The following is a 19,118-nucleotide window of genomic DNA, read 5'->3' as shown; positions in this document are numbered from 1 at the left end:
CCAAGCTGATTGTGTTTTCATTCATTTGTGGGATGTGGAAGACACTGGCTGGCCAACATTTTATTGCCCTTCCCTGTCTTGCCCTTGAGAAGGTGATGGTGAGCTGCCTTCCTGAACCGCTGCAGTCCACATAGGTTGACTCACAATGCCATTAAAGTTGGAACTCCAGGATTTTGACAGTGACAGTGAAGAAACAGTGATATATTTCCAAATCAGGATGGTGAGTGGCTTGGACGGAAACTTGCAAGTTGTGGTGTTCCCATGTATCTGCTGCCCTTGTCTTTCTAGATGGAAGTGGTCATGGGTTTGGAATGTGTTGTCTAAGGATCTTGGGTGAATTTCTGCAGTGCATCTTGAAGATAGTACATACTGCTGCTACTGAGAGTCAGTCGTGGAGGGAATGGATGCCGATGAATGTGGTGCTAATCAAGTAGGCTGCTTTGTCCTAGATAACGTCAAGCTTCTTGAGTGTTTTTGGAGCTGCACTCATCCAGGCAAGTGGAGGTTATTATACCACAGTCCTCATTTGTGTCTTCTAGATTGAGGATGAGTTTTCAGGAGTCAGGAGGTAAGTTACTCGCCGCAGTATTTCTAGCCTCTGACCTGTTTATGTGGTGAGTCCAGTTGAGTTTCTGGTCAATGGTAACTCCCAGGATGTTGATAATGGACGAATTCAGTGATGGTAACACCACTGAATGTCAAGGGACAGTGGTTAGTTTGTCTCTTATTCCTATGATAGCAAGACTTGCATGCGAGAAGAATGGAAGTGGGGGAGGTGGAGGTGGTTATCTCATTCTAACAGGACTAGACAGGGTAGATGAAGGAAAGATGTTGAGAAAGCTGGGGGAGTCCAGACTAGGAGTCACAGTCTAAGGATATGGGAAAAATCATTTAGGACTGGACAGGTGGGGTGGGAGAGGGTAATTTTTCAACCAAAGAGTGGTGAATCCGTGGAATTTGCTACCACAGAAAGCAGCTGAGGTGATGGCCTAGTGGTATTATCGCTGGACTGTTAATCCAGAGACCCAGATAACATTCTGGGGACCTGGGTTCAAATCCCGCCATGGCAGCTGGTGGAATTTGAATTCAATAAATATCTGGAATTAAGAATCTAATGATGACTGTGAATTAATTGTGGAAAAAACCTACCTGGTTCACTAATGTCCTTTTGGGAAGGAAACTGCCATTCTTATCTGGTCTGGCCTATATGTGACTCCAGACCCACAGTAATGTGGTTGACTCTTAACTGCCCTCTGGGCAATTAGGGATGAGCAATAAAATGCTGCCAGTCAGCGATGCCCTCATCCCATTAATTAATAAAAAAAATGTATGATTTCATGACGGAGTCAGATATAGTACTTGGGCTAAAGGGATCAAAGGTTGGTGGGAAGGAAGGGAAACAGGAGGTTATATTGGAACTGTACAAAATATTGGTTAGGCCACAGCTAGAGTATTGCGTACAGTTCTGAAATATACATTAGATGACGGCTGAGATTGCTCTGGAGAGGACGCAAAGTTGCAGAGAATTTTAGCTATGAGGAGAGATTGGACAGACTGGATATGGCTCGGTTAGACCACATCTAGAGTATGCTGTGCAGTTTTGGTCTCCTTATCGTATGAATGATATTATTGCCATAGAGATGGTACTACAAAGGTTCACCAGACTTGCTCACAGGATGGCGGCACTATTCAGTGAAAACTTTTTGGGCAAACTAGACCTGCATTCTGTAGAGTTTTGGAGAATGAGAGGTAATCTCATCAAAATTTACAAAATGCTTACAGGAATAGAAAGGGTAGATGCAGGTAAGATGTTTCCCCACAATTTTAAAAAAAGGAGGATGTCATTTACAACCGAGATAAGCATTTTGTTTACTTCAGTATTCTCTACTACAGGGGGATGTGGAAGTTCAGTCTTTGAGCATGTTTAAGGTATGGATTTCTGCTTACCAATGACTTATGGTGTATTATGGATGCGGTACGTAAAAGGTATTGAAATGTTTGATCAGCCATTATCATATTGAATAGGAGGGCAAGCCCAGTGGACTGAATGGCCTGCTCTTGTTCCTATGTAAAACATCAACTATTTTAAATGGACTCTTAGATAACATTTTGTTAGGAATCAACAGGAATTGTTCATCTATAAAAGTACATGTATTCCTCAGAGAAACTGGAATGTGGAACTGTTCGGACATTTCTAGGTTAAGAGGCTCTATCATACGATTTCTTGGAAATGAAAGGTCAAAAGGAACTGTGGATTATCTGTTGTTAACTGGAAAAGCAAGTAATTGTGGAGAAAGTCCAATAAAGCTTTTAAGAGACATGGCTGAATTTCATGACCCTTAATTACTGGACAACAGGCTTGGAAAAATGTTGGGATCCGTGCTGTTCAATGCCTAGCAAAAGCTTCTAGGATCAAGTTGCTGGGTGTTTTCACAGTCCTGAAATGTGAATTGTTGAAGAATGTTGCAATAGAAAACTGGTCTCTCTGAATCAGTAAAGAGACAATTAAGATGAAATAATGAAAAGCTCTCTCTTGTGAAGTATTTTGAATTCCAGATAAAGTTTCAAACATCATAATTCCTGTTTCACATTTGAATCTGAAATCTCATTGAAGATTTTCTATTATTCTTTGACAATCAGCAAGTGGGGCTCGTTGACAGGGAGTCAACAGAACTGCGAGATGTTAACCCATTCTCTCTTCTGAATTTGAACCCTTGACACACCAATGTTGTTCCTTTCTTTGCTTATTTTTCTAAATTTGTAACAGCTACACAGAGCCACATTGTCTTGTCTTGTTCATACGTGAATGTGTCTGTTTGGAACTTAGGGGATCTAGTTTAATTCTGTATTGCAGCTTAGTTGATAACCAGTTTTGCCACTTGTCTGAAGATTAACTTTCTTTATAATAAACAAGTTATTTTTGAACTTATTGAAGAAACCTGGTGAAAGTCTCGTTTGCAGCAAAAAAGGAGAAACAAATAAACAGGTTTGGTGATTAAAGACGACAGGTAGATTTTAATACATCTCGTTGAGTACTGATGGTGGATTTGCAGTGCATCCTCCCGTCATTCATAACAGAAGGCTGGCCATTTAAAGGATGTAATATCCATTTCAAAAAATCACTAAGGGGTTTTAAAATTATACATTGACTTTTCCAGGTTACAAGAGATAACATTATTAAAATAGCCACCATGCGCTTACTCGGCTTGAGAGTGACAGGATCTGCGCATTTATTATACAGCTCTAATATTTAATTATCTAAGAAAACAGTAATTTTTCAGGAAACAACAAAAAAATTGAGTCTTTGCTGAGATCTATTAGAAACGTACAATATATAGTACCATCGGAACCTGCCTTTGCCCTATGGAAAGCCCACAAGGATCTACCAGTGAATAATATCTTACAATCTAGCCCTGCCCCAGCATTGTCAAATTTCCTGGCGCTGAGATTTCACAAGATTAATGTTGCAATCCTAAAGCTGTTCCCACAATGCGAACAAAATCCAAAATCACACCCAGCGTACTAAGCTACACAGAAATCCCCAAGATATTAAGTAATAGCATCACAGAACGTGTGCATTCTTATAAAAAATAAATACAGGTAAACGAATAAAAATAAATGTCAGTAGTTTTTGTATACAAGCATTACAAATGCCGCAAATGAATTCACAAGATATATTTTGCCAAATTCAATGTCAAAGCTAATTAAAACAGAAAAATCTCAAAATATAAAGTGATGAAACATTTGACTATAAATCAGTGGCCCCAAAAGCATCCTCTTGTAAAATGGCGTGTTCCCCAACTCAGTATACACAACACAATAGGAGATCTGCTAGTTTACAGCATCATAAATTTGAGCATAAAGAATTAATGTACGAATTGTTACACTGACAAAATCTGCCACTGTGGTATTCTGATCAAAAACCATGAAAGATTAATTCAATAAACTTTTAAACAAAAATGAAACTAAGTTGTACAGCTTCCTTTACCACATTTTATTTGCTCTGTATGAACAGCTTTGTCACTGATGTGACAAAAATATCAATTTCTCTCTGAATACACTAGAACGTAACAGGCTTTGCAACTTTACATTACTTTTCTTGAAGCTACTCTTCCCGTCAAATAAAAATCAGTTAAAAATAATGTGGCATAACCAAAATGATATGTCAATATAATCTGCATGTGCACCATGTGTGACACATACGCAGATTTTTTGACACAACCTTGAAGTGATTTTGTATGCCAAGAAATGCGAGTGCAGAAAACTACTAAAAGCAAACACGGCAAGTAGTCTTTTGTCCTCTTGTCTCTAAAATCCTTCGTGAACAAAGGAATTGCAATTCTAATTAGGAGGAAATGGTTACTGGGAACGGCTTCCAATAAATAGAATTTCAGAAGGAATTATTTTGTTTTCCTATAATATTTTTATACATTGCTACAAAATAGAAAAATGTGCAACCAATCATATCACAAAACATAATCAACTTGTATTCTTTTGAACTGATTGAAGGGGGTGTCCTACTCGTTCGTTTAAATTAGCTAACAAGGAACATTTCAGGTAGATCTGCTCCATCTCTACCACGTGCACTACTTAGAGGACCACAGAATACCCCAGTTGCATGACTGTATCTTTTTGGCTTTTCAACTCTAACCAACCGAACTCTGGCCTTGTCCTGTCTAGGACACTACATTGTTATTAATCACCACACCACATTTTTATTCCTTCCTCACTCTTTCCTAGCAGTTGGTGTCCTTGAACATTAAGCACCTCATCTTCACCATTTTTGAATTCACCACAATTCTTCTAGCATAATCCTATCTAATATGATACTACTGTACTTTCTTCTGGGGTACTATGCAATATTCTCACATGTATTATTCCTCTTTTCTACTTCTATATGCTAGTGCTCATCTCTCTCACAATTTTATTTAAATCCTACCCAACTATTTTTTGTGAACCTTCCTGTAAGAGCATTAGTTCTTGTTGAGGTGTACCCTGCCCTTTTGGAATTAGTGCCTCTTCCACAGAACTGGTCCAAATTTCCCAAAAACCTGAAGGCCTCCCTCCCTCCTGCAACATGTCCACCCATGCATTGATTTTCCACAACTTTTTATTTCTAGTCTCACTAGCATGTGGCACAGAGTTGAAATGGCACTTCTCAGACAGCAATTTCTGGATATTCATGTTCACCACACATCTGTCTTCTTCCCAAGTTGTTTATGCACAAGTAACGAGCCCCAAAAATCTTGTTATAATTTTGACAACAAACTTGAGTAGATTATTTTTAGCTTGTTGTTCAGGTGAGAGCAGTACAAGGGTGACAACGATGAGGGTGTGTCACAATTTGAAGGAAGAACAGGAAACAAACTAAAAATTTCCGATAGGCAACAATTGGAAGAGGGAAAAGTTGTAATTTGTGAAGCCAGTTTTTCCTGTAACACCAGAAGCATGTAATAGCTTGTTATCAATAGTAACAATTATAAGACACAAGACATATAAATGCAATTACCTATATCCAATTTCAAAATTAATTCATCTGTATCTACAATAGCATAACTTAGATTTTTGATGTCACTTTGACAAAACCAGCAAATAAATTAACAGACAAAATGCATAAATGAAAAAATACATTTTAAGTATCATGTCTATATTCTTTTTCTAAAAATTGTGGCTTCCTACTTTTACAACTGGCCTTCAACATAAGCCAACACTGTGAATCCCAAAGGGTCACTTTCCACTTCTGCAAAACCTACACAAGAAAAACAAACTAAAGAGGTTGTATTTTCGTGAGGATTGGTAGTATTCCCCAAGAGGTGAGCCTAACAATCTCAGATGACAGCAGAGGCTGCAGGCTGCAAACACATGTTGGGTGCAAAGCCTGCCTCTATGCAACAAAATACTCCAAAGGAAAATTAATTTTGAAAAAGAAGTGAAACCAACTACAGGCCTCCAGCCACTCCTCATACCCATCTTTCTCTCTCCCACACACACACATTCCTGCTGATCCATGCCACTTTAAGCATTACTACCCACCCATATGCCACCTCTTAGACATAATGCCACCCTAATACCATCTGTTTTCCTCATATGCTCCATGCCACCTAATGCCCTGCACGCATCTGCATAACTCTTCATATCCACCATGCCATCCTAAGTTCCTATACCCAGCCCATGATGCTCACAAGATTAATGTAAACCCATGCCTTTATACTCATCCTTTTGTTCCTTGTCAGCTTTGACAGTTCTAATAGGTGTACACAACTTTTAAGCACATTCATTTATAGTTTTAACAATCCATCAGGGAACTGGGTCTGCTTAAACTCCTCTCAATCACTTACCACCTCGCTTATTCAAAGTACACGACATCTCAGAGACCACATCTAGAGGAATACCTTAGTTCTTTGAAAGCCATCCAAGAAAATGCACAAATAAAATGTCTGGTCTGCTTTGCTCATTCTGGATAGTGGGGATAGCAAAATGGGATTTAAATGTAGATAGCTAATAACTAGCCAATTAAAATACCTCCATGAATTATTGTCGTGAAACCTGAGCTGTACACAACATGGGCAGGACTTCCAAATTTTAGGGATTTTCACTGTGGAAGTCTGGGCCTATCAATCTATATGCTAAAATGGCGTGGCAGAAAAAGTAGGGAGATACATGCATACAGAAATAAATAAATACAGGGCTTCTTCCCCCTCTTATAGAATGGGCCAGGCCTCAAATTAAGCTACCTAAAATATCACTATTTCCAAGGGCTTGAAGAGCAAGACACAAACATAATGCCCTAGAATACCCAACGGTTTGCTTCAGAGCCAATGCTAGATTGCATTAATGCATGAAGGTTCCACCATAAACCATTTTAAAAAGCAGGGAATAGATCTAGAAGATCTGATGAAGAACGTATCCTCATTTTATTTCCATCTATTAACCAGCCGCATCCCACACCCTAATAAAGAAAACAAAGAGAAGTTACATACCTGCAGTTGGATCTTTTGCCAAAACATTGTCCAAGGCACTTGTAATTGATTGAAAAAGGTTCATCTTCTGAGTTGGACCTTCAAAAAAAATACAATTTGTTTTCATTACAAATCTCTCTGATAAATATTCCAGTTTTTCAACACAGAATAATGACTTTAGATCACATTGTTCGTGAATCCAATTTTTTAATAATGTTTTATTGTCCTGAGGAAGGAGAAAATATGAAACGTTGTCATTTTTTACTTCCAGCATATCATTTCAGAAATACTTTTTACTTTCACAACAATTTCTTGTTCATGGATTAATAGATCAGTGAGCTGATGCGAAAGCTTTTGATTTACCAATGAAAGTTCTTGAAAAAAGTCAACTTGTCACTTCCATTAATGCAATGACTGCTTTATGCAAAGATTGTTAACTATTTTGAAAACATAGAAAGGCATCTGTAATGTGGCATACACAAGATGTAATGAATCAATTTTTGGTGAAAAAGTAAATGCACGCTCATGACAGCAAATTGATTGATTGATTTATTTCACGTGTACCGAAGTACAGTGAAAAAGCTTTGTTTACAAGCAGTACAGGCATATCATAGTAAGCAAGGATGTACAGATCAAAAAGACTTAGACAGAGGCACACAGGTTACATTGCACAAAGCATGCACTTGGTGAGGACAACATTAGCAAGATCAGCATTATTTGAGGCTAGAGAGTCCATTCGTCAGTCTAATAAAAGCCAGGAAGAAGCTGTTCCAGAACCTGCTGGTGCGTGTTCAGGCTTCTGTATGTTCTGCCTGAAGATACAGAAGAGGTTGTAGGAGATCATTATTGGGGTACAATGGGTCTTTGATGATGTTGGCAGCCTTTCTGTGACAGTGAGCAGTGTAAATGGTGTCTATAGATGGAAGGTTGGCTTCTGTGATGGTCTGGGCTGTGCACACCACCTTTTGTAGTTTCTTATGGTCCTGGGCAGAGCAGTTGCCATACCAGGCATTTGTGCAACCGGACAGCATGTTTTCAATTGTGCATCTCTAGAAGTCGGTGAGGGTCCTTATGGACATACCAAATTTCCTGAGCCGCCTGAGGAAGCAGAGGCATTGCTGTGCCTTCTTGACTATCGCATCTAAGTGGGAAGTCCAAGACAAGTTGCCGGTTATTGTCACTCCAAGGAACTTGACGCTCTCCACCCTCTCAACCTCAGTTCCTTTGATTAGATAGGGGTGCGTTCTCCTCCTTTTATTCTGAAGTCAATGATCAATTCTTTAGTTTTGCCAATGTTGAGATAGAGGTTGTTCTCATTGCACCACATCACCAAGCCCTCCATCTCCCTTCTGCACTCAGAAAATGAAAAGATAACACCTACTGGTCAATTTACACCACTCTCCTGTTTGTCTCATATCATTCCACCACTGATCTCCTTAATGTTTTTAAAGGGATCCTGGATTTGCATGCTACTATATGACAAAATTCTTGTTTGCAGCTCCACTCTAAATTCCCTGTTAGTGCTCACGCTAGATTAAAGCCTCCTGGAGGGAGGAAAGGAGTAAAAAGGGGAAAAAAAAGCATAGGCTTTTGGATATGTTTCAAAGTCATTATTTTTAAAACAATTTTCAGATAACGATGAATTCTACACAACTCTGCAATATGACATCAGTCACCAGCCTACTACTCCATGTGGTTCATAGTAAGTTCAATCTGCTTCACATCTGGAATACATGTCCAGAACTGTATTATTATTTTGCTGTTTCTTCCTGGTTACTTGGTTTCAAGTAAACCTTTCAAATCTAAGTTATCATTTAATATTTTAGAATAAGAAATAAGGTTGGTGATGGGTAATACATTCCCTTCTGCATAATGACCAATAGCTATATTAAAATATAAGAAAAGTAATGCAATTGTTAAAATCAATCAATAAGTGCAGAGAAGGGAACTCCAGACCATGGCACTTGAGTTCATTACCAGTGATACAGGTGGAATACATGAGAGACTTCTATCATAGCAATATGGGATCTGGGGACTATAAGACTGTAGAGGATTGTAAAAAAAAATCATGAATGAATTTAAGCATAAGGATGAGACTTTCAAATTTGATGCACTGGGAAACTAGAAGCCAGTGCAGATTGACATGACAGAGAGATGAGTGAGCTGTATTTGGGCATGATATGATACAAGCAGAGATTTGAATGAACTGAAACTTTTGGAATGGAAACTGGTTAGGTGAGCCTGGCGTGAACAAAATACATTGAAAACTCTGATATACGGGGGGCTCCCAGCTTACAAACACTCACACATATATGTGATCCCATACAGACAGGTAATTTTAAATATTCAACATAAACACATTTCCTCTAGTTATGAACAACTGCTTTATATTGTCCTGCATTGTGTGCCAGCTTGCATATAAATCAGCTTGCAAATGGAGTCGGGAACAGAATCCATTTGCAACCCACAGGCTGGCTATCTTTACATGAGGAGTTTCAAACCTCATTGAATTGAGAACAAATCCACGTCATCTAATGACTTTAATTACGGCGTGGTAACACAGTCCTGAAGTTAAACTATTATCCTTGGCTTCGTCAGCAGCGGTGCAGCATCGTTCAGTGGTGACAATATTATTCCAACAAAGACAGATGATAGACACATAGCAAACAATCCATTTCAAATGAGATGCCTTCATATGGTGTACCTGCTAATTGCTAAAGATGCCAGTCCTCAAGAGGCAGGCTCTGTCACACTTACTGCACATGAAGCTATCAAGCGTGGTTGTCAGTTGTTTTCAGCATTGGTGTCTGTTGTCAAGCTCATGTAACACCTGGTCCTGGTGGTGACACATGAATTGGAACAATTTTCCTCTGGCATCCATTAGGGGCTCCCAGGTGGACTCCCACTGGCAAGTATCCTTGAAGCGGAGCTTTAAATATAATGGTCATCTGGCTCTGGCTATCTCACCATACAACACCTTCGGTGCATAACTATCTTCTAGCCTGTAAGTGTACCCAAGCCAATCTGGCAACCTTTGTTTGACAAGCGCTCACAAACTTGGGAGCCCTGCCTTCAAAAGGACTGCCAAATCCATGATTTTGTCCTGCAACGGTATACCCAAAATGTGCAACAGATGCTGAATGAAGTAAAACTTCACTATCTTTTCTTGATAGCTGTGCCATCACTGTTTCACAACCGTACAACAAGGAGCTGAGAACACAGGGGCCATAAACCATCAACTTTGTCCTAAGCATCACTAGATATTACTCTGCATGTATTTTAAGAGTCAGCCAACAACGGTAGCCAGGTGTATATCAAGTTTTGCATCAAGGGACAGATTGTCTGTCACCACGAGCCTGAGATGACTGAATTTGCTGACTGCTTCCAGCACGGTGTCATTTAGTGAGACCAGGGTGGAGATTCAACACTACATTCCATGATCGCAGTTTTTTTCTATACTTACAATCAAGGAGAACAAGTTCAGACACGTGAGAGACTGTCCATCAGTCCTGGTAGTTCAGTTTCCATCTGGGAGTCTAGCACAGCAACAGTGTAGAATAGTTGGACCACAATGTACTTAGCCTTCACTTTCAGTTTTGATATACTGTCAAGCTTGCTGTCCAAGGTGATGAAAGTGGACTCCCTCCATAACCACAGGGAAAGCAAAGGTTAGGAGCATAAAGAAGAGATCAAATATAGTGGAGCTATGAGAAGCAGGGTAACAAGGTGTAGAGCTGGATGAACACAGCAGGCCAAGCAGCGTCAGAGGAACAGGAAGGCTGACGTTTCGGGCCTAGACCCTTCTTCAGAAATGGGGGAGGGGAAGGGGGTTCTGAAATAAATAGGGATAGAGGGCGAGGCGGATAGAAGATGGATAGAGGAGAAGTTAGGTGGAGAGGAGACAGACAGGTCAAAGAGGCGGGGATGGAGCCAGTAAAGGTGAGTGTAGGTGGGGAGGGAGGGAGGAGATAAGTCAGTCCAGGGTGGACAGACAGGTCAAGGGGGCGGGATGAGGTTGGTAGGTAGGAGATGGGGGTGGGGCTTGAGGTGGGAGGAGGGGATAGGTGGGAGGAAGGACAGGTTAGGGAGGTGGGGATGAGCTGGGCTGGTTTTGGGATGCAGTAGGGGGAGGGGAGATTTTGAAGCTTGTGAAATCCACATTGATACCATTGGGCTGCAGGGTTCCCAAGCGGGATATGAGTTGCTGTTCCTGCAACCTTCGGGTAGCATCGTTGTGGCACTGCAGGAGGCCCAGGATGGACATGTCGTCTGAGGAATGGGAGGGGGAGTTGAAATGGTTCGCAACTGGGAGGTGCTCTGAGGAATAAATTCTTCACTCAAATTGATGAAAGTGGAGACAAATTTACAGTACAAAGTGTGTTGACATTGAACACACAACTGAGACAGAGGATCCATAGATAGCCAAAATCATGTAGAGTTCTGTTCTGTTGATGGTGCTAAATGTCTTCTTGAGATCTCAGAAAGTATGTTCAAAATGTATATCCTCTTCCCTACAATTCTCTTGTAACTAGGGCATAATGTTTTTGTCCACAGTATAGCTACCAGTGCAGAAACCACAATGTGCTTAACTAAGCATTGGCTAGCAGGTAGGAATCTCACCTATGAAGCAGAGATTATCGAATCTGGACTGGAACTTCACCAACCTGACGGGTCCCCTTGAGCTCAAGACTAGCAAAATCAGAGACTGACTCACAGCAGTTTGTTACACTTTATTACGAGCAGAGTGCTGTTGTGTTCCCTTACATTGCAATATTTACACAAATAATATTTGCATTGACTGTGCGGCACTTTCTGAGAGTGAAGGCTCCTATCACAGTATAATCATGATAGTTACACGCTGTGAGTAACTACCACAGGGTTACACGCCTGGGAGGATCAGATTAACAGTTGCTTGGTAGTACAGAGCTTGAATATTGATGAAAAGAGAGACGTACTGCCGAAGCTTTTCCTCTTCCACATTCCGTCCTGATGAGCTTGGCCAACAGGTCTCTCTTTTCATAAATAGTGACGGACCATATTGTCAATGGAGCAGGGGCAGGTTTAAAAGCCAGTTGCAGTGTGCTGCAAACAAGGAAATGTTCACAAAGTTCACAGAAAGAGCCAACAGTCTTGGGTCGACCGAACTTGCATCAGGATACACTGGGCACTGCGTCTCTTGCACTGTCAAAACTCCTTCCTTTCATGGCTCTGTCTCCCGTGTGTTGTTAGAAGAGACCCTTGCCCTATCATCATGTCATTGATTCCATGCAGTGAGTGAGAGGGAGGTCACCCAGAGTTATGTCCTCTCACCCGGGCTGGTAAGACAGACCAGACCAGCCCAGACCAGCCCTCCCCCACCGCTCTCACCGTACTGAGCGGGCTCAGGCTCCGGCACGAAGGTGAAATGCGCCACCGACCGTTGGGCCGTTGTCATCACTGCCGCTTGCACCAGCCTCGCGCCATTGCGGTGAAGCGCCGTTCTCGCCAGACCCAGCACAGCCACAGCCGCCATCTTCCGCCTCGTCCAGCAGACGGTAACACCGCTGCTGGCTCCCTTCTGCCGTCATCGGCGCTCACCAGGATGTAGGACGTTATGTCGGCCGCAGTGCATTCTGGTCGCTGTAGTTCCTCAAGGGATAAGAGCAGGAATGAGGGGAAGGGGAGACAGAGGGAGTCCATGGAGGCGTAAGAGTACAAGAGCAGGTAGGTGATGTCGACCTTGTACGAGACACTTGTTCGGCCTCAGCTGCAGTAAAGTCTACAGTTGTGGGCGCTACACTATGGGAAAGATGTGAATGCTTTGGAGAAAGTGCTGAAGAGATTGACAGGAATGAGAAATTTCAGTATTAAGGATAGATTGAAGAGGTTGGGACTATTCTTGGAGAGAAGAAACTACAGGGAGATCTGGTAGAGATTTTTCAGAACCTGTAGCAGGCTGGATGGTGTGGATAGGATGAAGTTGTTCCTATTTGTAAAAGAAGCAAGTCGGATGGAGCATAGATTTAAAGTGATGTGCAAAGCAAACAAGGATGATGTCAAGAAAAGAAACTTTTTCACACAGTGAGTCATTAGTGTGTAGAATGCACTGCCTGGAAATGTGGTGGAGGCAGTTTCAATTGAGGAATTCAAAAGGGCTTTAGATAATTTCTTTGGCTAGAAATGGTGCATAAGGATATGGCGAAAAGGCAAGGGAGTAGCACTAGGGAAGAGGACTGGTGCAGACACAATGAGTTAAATGGGCTCCTTCTGTACTGTAAAAATTCTGTGGAGAGAGTAGTAGTGGAAAGACAGAAAGAGAGGGGTATGGATGGACCTTTTCCGTGATATCTTGAAGCTGCAAACAGTGTTTGTCGATGAAGGTTGTGCTGCAACAAGAGACAAAAACATAAAGTTTTTCAATTCTCTTCTTACCTAGATGAATGCAGGAATTAAAGTAGTAATTGATATTTTGGCATTAAAAAAATTTACACAATAATTTGTTCAGAACTGCATCTGGAGAAGGCAATTGAGATGCAGTAGCTGTTTCATTCTACTTTTTTGGTAAATGATTATGGCTGTGACATCCCGCAACTCGAGTCAGGGACTGTACCTTCTGCTCCATTGTTTGTCATCTGTGTCGATACACAGGGACATTGCTCTTGCCTCCAAATCAAGTGAGACCATTGTTGATGGAGGGGGCATCTTATTCACAGGCCACTCAAACATAGAGAGGTGGGTCCACTGCTGTGGCCCCTGAACCATAGCTGGGAAGCCCTGATTTAGCACTGTCTATCAGACTATGGAGCTGTTTTCTTTGCATCTTCTCCAGGCCTCTCATGTACTTTTATGAACAAAGACAAATTGGAAGTTACATTTTTGGCACTGGCAAGTAAAATTTGCTGCATTTTTTGAGCACTACATTCCACTATACAAGTTTATCTATAAGACTATACGTGTGGCAAGACCAAGACCAAGACTGTGTATGACTGTCTATGTGCCTAATGCACAGCTGAAACAATGTACCACATCCTCTCCAGGAAGCCTAAGGGCCACGCGCCCAGCTGAAACTAACCTGAGCAGCATCCGTTGTGGCCTGCACCTTGCTCATCACTTGCAGATGCCTGTTAATACCTGATCACCCCAATCAAACTGAATGCTGCAGTGATGGGAAAGCTGGCTTTTAGTGCAGTTTGCTTAAAACTGACACAGATGTTGGCCAGTTGATTGCTAATCTCTGGAGAAACAAGGGGATTTAAATGAAGCAGCAGAGCAATTTCACACAGGTTAAGAGATAGTAAGAACTGCTGATGTTGGGGTCAGAGATAGCACAGTATGGAGCTGGAGGAGAAGGGTCCTGACCCGAAACATCAACCTTCCTGCTCCTCTGATGCTGCCTGGCTTGCTGTGCTCCTCCAGCTCCACACTGTGTTATCTCTTCATACAGGTTATAATGTTTTACTTCTTACCTGAATATGAGGTCAAGATGGTGCTAGCTACAGGAAAGTACATTCACCTTTTGGTGCCCTATCCTTCACTGCAGGTTAATATCTGAAGCTCTACCTAGCTCTCATTTATTCAGCAGTAACATTCCTAACTGCTCAATGCACATGTACTGTATGTAATAGTTGTGCATTTCCTGCTTCCAGAGGGCCCCAACAAAATTAGGATGCTGTAGTTAGTTTCAACCAGGCATTGGGCACGTGGGCAGCCATATTCAGCTAGGAAAGGATGTTGTGGTAAATGTCAATGGAGCTAGTTGCTCAATAAATTTCAGCTGGGCAAAGGGATGGTGCATGTCAGGCCTTGGCACATTGAAGTTAGGCCATCAATAATGTTCTTTCCAAACTGCACAGCAGGCAAATCTGAAAGATCTATCTTCTTCTCTCAAGACATATCTGCATCCATACTGCACAAAATTAGACTGGGGAATCAGGTATAACTTACTTTGTACTGCCTCCATTCTCAGCAAACAACCAGCACCACTTTCTGCAACCAAACTTGAGTGTGTGCAGGTACAGATTCTACATTGATCCAGGCTTGAACCATCCAGTTCCACTGCGTACTCTGAACAGAAGGAGAATGAATGATCGCCTGGCAGCAGAGAGAGCACAGATGAACGTCGACAGTAGAATGGTCAGCAACTTGAACAGGCTGAGCCTGAAGCATGGAGATTTGAGAGCAGCAATGTGAGGAGTTTCCAGATAATGTACCAGAGCAAACTATGGAGGCCAAGTAGCACCCCGAGTGCAACAGGGAGCTTCACAGTGCATCATCAGTAGGATGAGCCTATTGTGTGTGGTACCAGATTAGGATGATGGAAACGCTGAGCCATTTTCTCCTGCGTCATAAGAGAGTAAACAGCAAGAAAAATTTAGGGGCAACAAGATGCTGATCCTTTTGGGACAGGTGAATGAGTTCACAGTGATCCTCCCGGAGGCTTAGACCTCTGAAGATGAGAGTGGACTGCATGTTATCATCTGCTGAGAAGCCATGGGAAATGAAATTGGTATCAGTGGAAGCAACAATAGAATGACTGGATGAAATATTCGCAAGGTTCAGGAACCCTGAACAAGTTGTGAGTGACAATGGTCCACAGTTTGTGTCGAAAGAGTTCGAGAGAGTCAGAGATTGACATGATGCCACCCAGTGATAAATGGCCAGGTGGAGAGATTTGTACAAACCCTGAACCAGGCCTTAAGAAGCCTCACAAATGGAGGGTTCACTAGGACGGCAAATCAACATGTTCCTCAACAAGTATAGGAACACGCCACACACAAAGACCCAATGCTCACGGTGTCCTTAATGTTCAACCATCAGCTGAGAACCATGTTTGTTTTACTGCAGCTGAAAGATCAGAGAGACCGTAGAGTAAAATCAAGAAGGACAGATGGCCAGGGCAGGAACTTCAAAGTTGAAGATATTTCAAAGAGAAGAGATCGTCTTGGCCAGGAGTTATATGTCTGGGGAGAAATGGATTCTAGCAAGGGTGGTGGCTCAAACAAGACCATTGTTGTATATGGTGCAGACCAGAAATGAGCTGGTCTGGAAGAGACATGTGGACCAGCTGGCCGCCGCACCTCACCAATGGGAGAATATCTCTCAAAATTCAGAACCAGTCTGGATCGAACCAGTGGTGTCAACAAGTCATGTGTCTCCAAGCCAGCATTGGTCATACACAGGGAGGATACAGCAGCTGTGTCACAGGACAACGGCAGCCAATCAGAGAAGGAAACCTGCTGAACAGCAGGAGTTTCCAGAAGTCTAGGAGACTACACCAGAACAAGCTCCTGAGCCTAGGAGACGGTCTTCTAGAACCCACCATTCCCCTGAAAGACAAATCATATCAGTGTAGAATAAAGAAGGGATGGCTTGCAGAGTGGGGAGGAGTGGTTGTTCTCCCATGTTTTGCATGTTTTTGTAAATATTCCTGACTGTGTACGTTTGTTGGCTACAATGTCTGTATAATATTTACAATTGTGGTGTATATATGTTCGTTTAATATGAGCTTTTGAAATAAAGGGAAAGGGGTGTTATGTCTGTCGTTGGGAGGGGGAAATCTCGGGGGGACAGTCTAGGTCCGAACGTGTAGCTGTAAAGGCATATAATAAACTGTTTCTGGTTCAATTTCTACAGGCCTACTTTGTGATCTTTCTTTAATTCATAATTAGACCCAGATAGTCAGCAATTGAACACAGTGACTGACCTTGCAAGGAACTATTTGAAAACACTGGTGCAGCATTAGTGTTGGCCGTGTTCAGTTCACTATAAAGGCTGTCCCACTTTGTTGCCTTCACTAAGGCCTGACATAACTCTCATGTATTGACCGTCTCTATAGATGCTGCACATGAACTCAACCGTGTTGCTGAAGAGGGTCAACAGGATGCTGTGGCCAGCAAGGGAGCAATGGGAAATGTTTTTGATGAAACATAGGAGTAGGAGGAGGCCATTCGGCCCTTCGAGCCTGCTGTACTATTCATCACGATCATGGCTGATCAATCCTGCTCTCTCCCCCTAACCTTTGATCCCATTTGCCCCAAGTGCTATATCTAGCTGCCTCTTGAATACGTTCAATGTTTTGGCGTCAACTACTTCTTGTGATAATGAATTCCACAGGCTCACCACTCTTTAGGTGAACAATTGTCTCCTCATCTCCATCCTAAATGGTCTACCATGAATCTTCAGACTGTGACCCATGGTACTGGACATACTCGCCATTAGGAACAACTTCCCTGCATCTACCCTGTCCAGTCCTTTTAGAATTTTATGAATCTCTATGAGATCCCCTCATTTGTCTGAACTCCAGTGAAAACAATCCTAACGTAGTCAATCTCTCATTATACGTCAGTCCTACCATCCCCAGAATCAACCTGGTAAACCTTCACAGCACTCCCGCGAAAGCAAGAGCATTCTTTCTCAGAAAAGGAGACCAAACCTGGACAAAATATTCTAAGTGTAGCTTCACCGAGGCCATGTATAACTGCAACAACACATCTCTGCTCCTGTACTCAAAACCCCTCGCAATGAAGGCCAACATGCCATTTACCTTCTTTGCTGCCTGCTGCACCTGCATGCTTACCTTCAGCGACTTGTACACAAGGACACCCAGGTCCCGCTGCATACTCCCCTCTCCCAATTTATAGCCATTCAGGTAGTAATCTGCCTTCTTGTTTTTGCTTCCAAAGTGAATAGCCTCACAGTTATCCAAATTATACTGCCTCTGCCATTGATTTGTCCATTACCCAAACTGTCCAGATCAAGCTGAAGGATCTCTGCGTTCTCATCACAGTTCATCCTCCCACCCAACTCGGTATCATCTGCGAACTTTGAGACGTTACATTTTTGTCCCTCATTCAAATTATTAATATATATTGTGAATAGCTTGGGTCCCAGCACCCAATCCCTGTGGTACCCCATTTGAAAAGGGCCTATTAATTCTTACTCTTTGTTTCCTGTCTGCCAACCAGTTTTCTATCCATCTCAATACACTTTCCCCAATCCTGTGCGCTTCAATCTTGCACAATAATCTCTTATGCAGAACTTTGTCAAACACTTGCTGAAAGTCCAAATATACCACATTGACTGGCTCACCCTTGTCAACTCTACTGGTTACATCTTCATAGAATTCCAACAGATTTGCCAAGCATGATTCCCCTTCATAAATCCATGCTGATTTTGTCTGATCGTGCCACTACTTTCTAAATGCTCCCTTATAAAGTCCTTGATAATGGATTCGAGAATTTTCCCCATTACCAATGTTAGGCTTACTGGCCTATAATTCCCTGTTTTCTCGCTACCTCCCTTTTTGAATATTGGATTGACATTAGCAACCCTCCAATCTGCACGGACTGTTCCAGAGCCTATAGAGTTCTGGAAGATGACCACCAATGCATCCACTATTTCTAGAGACACTTCCTAAAGTACTCTGGAATGTAAATTGTCAGGCCCTGGGGATTTATCTGGTTTCAATCCCATCAATTTTCTCAGCACTATTTCTCTAATAATATTGATCTCCCTCAATTCTTTCCTCTCACTAAATCTTGCACTCTACAACATTTCTGGTATCTGATTTGTGTCCTCTTTTGTGAAGACAAAACCAAAGTAAGTATTCAGTTACTCAGTCATTTCTTTGTCCCCTATTATACATTGTCCAATTTCTGTCTGTAGGGGACATACATTTGGTTTTACTAATCTCTTTCTCTTCACCTACCTATAGAAACTCTTAGTGTCAGTCTTTATGTTCCTGCGAGCTTGCTTTTGTACTGTATTTTCCCCTTCTTAATCAATCCCTTGGTCCCTCTTTGCTGAATTCTAAACTGCTCCCAATCCTCAGACATAGTATTTTTCTCAGTCAATCTGTATGCTTCTTCCTTGGATCAGATACTATCTCTAATTTCCTTTGTAAGCCACGGATTGGCCCTCTTACCCATTTTGCTTTTGTGTTAGACACTGGCTGTTCACTCTCCCCCTTCGGAATTTCCTGTACCTGCTCTGAGACAGCCTTGATCTTAGCACCAGGGAGACAACATACCATCCTGGAGTCAACAAGGTGCAGGGCTGGATGAACACAGCAGGCCAAGCAACATCATAGGAGCAGAGAGGCTGACGTTTCGGGCCTAGACCCTTCATCAGAAAAGGGGGAGGGGAAGGGGGTTTTGAAATAAATAGGGAGAGAGTGGGAGG

General features: G+C 42.1%; 1 protein-coding gene and 1 long non-coding RNA gene across 5 annotated transcripts in view; one reads left to right on the top strand and one right to left on the bottom strand.

Moving 5' to 3' along the window:
* Positions 1-12,471, bottom strand: part of bckdhb (branched chain keto acid dehydrogenase E1 subunit beta) — a 296,601-nt gene extending 284,130 nt beyond the window's left edge. For all 4 annotated transcript variants that reach the window (XM_048596906.1, XM_048596905.1, XM_048596904.1 and 1 more), the window contains exons 1-2: positions 12,327-12,471; positions 6,981-7,058 (exon numbers count right to left, since the gene is read on the bottom strand). In XM_048596906.1, coding sequence (XP_048452863.1) covers positions 6,981-7,058; positions 12,327-12,471 — 223 coding nt within the window. The remainder of the gene's footprint in view (positions 1-6,980; positions 7,059-12,326) is intronic.
* An 86-nt stretch (positions 12,472-12,557) lies between these two features.
* The window catches only part of LOC125483130, a 15,144-nt gene continuing 8,583 nt past the window's right edge, over positions 12,558-19,118 (top strand). Inside the window, exon 1 of the long non-coding RNA XR_007262099.1 lies at positions 12,558-12,662. This is a non-coding gene — a long non-coding RNA (uncharacterized LOC125483130). The remainder of the gene's footprint in view (positions 12,663-19,118) is intronic.

This window comes from Rhincodon typus, chromosome 5 (assembly GCF_021869965.1).
Source record: "Rhincodon typus isolate 14 chromosome 5, sRhiTyp1.1, whole genome shotgun sequence".
Lineage (NCBI taxonomy): Eukaryota > Metazoa > Chordata > Chondrichthyes > Orectolobiformes > Rhincodontidae > Rhincodon > Rhincodon typus.
Note: the sequence above shows the minus strand (reverse complement) of the source record. Positions and strands in the feature narration are given on the sequence as shown.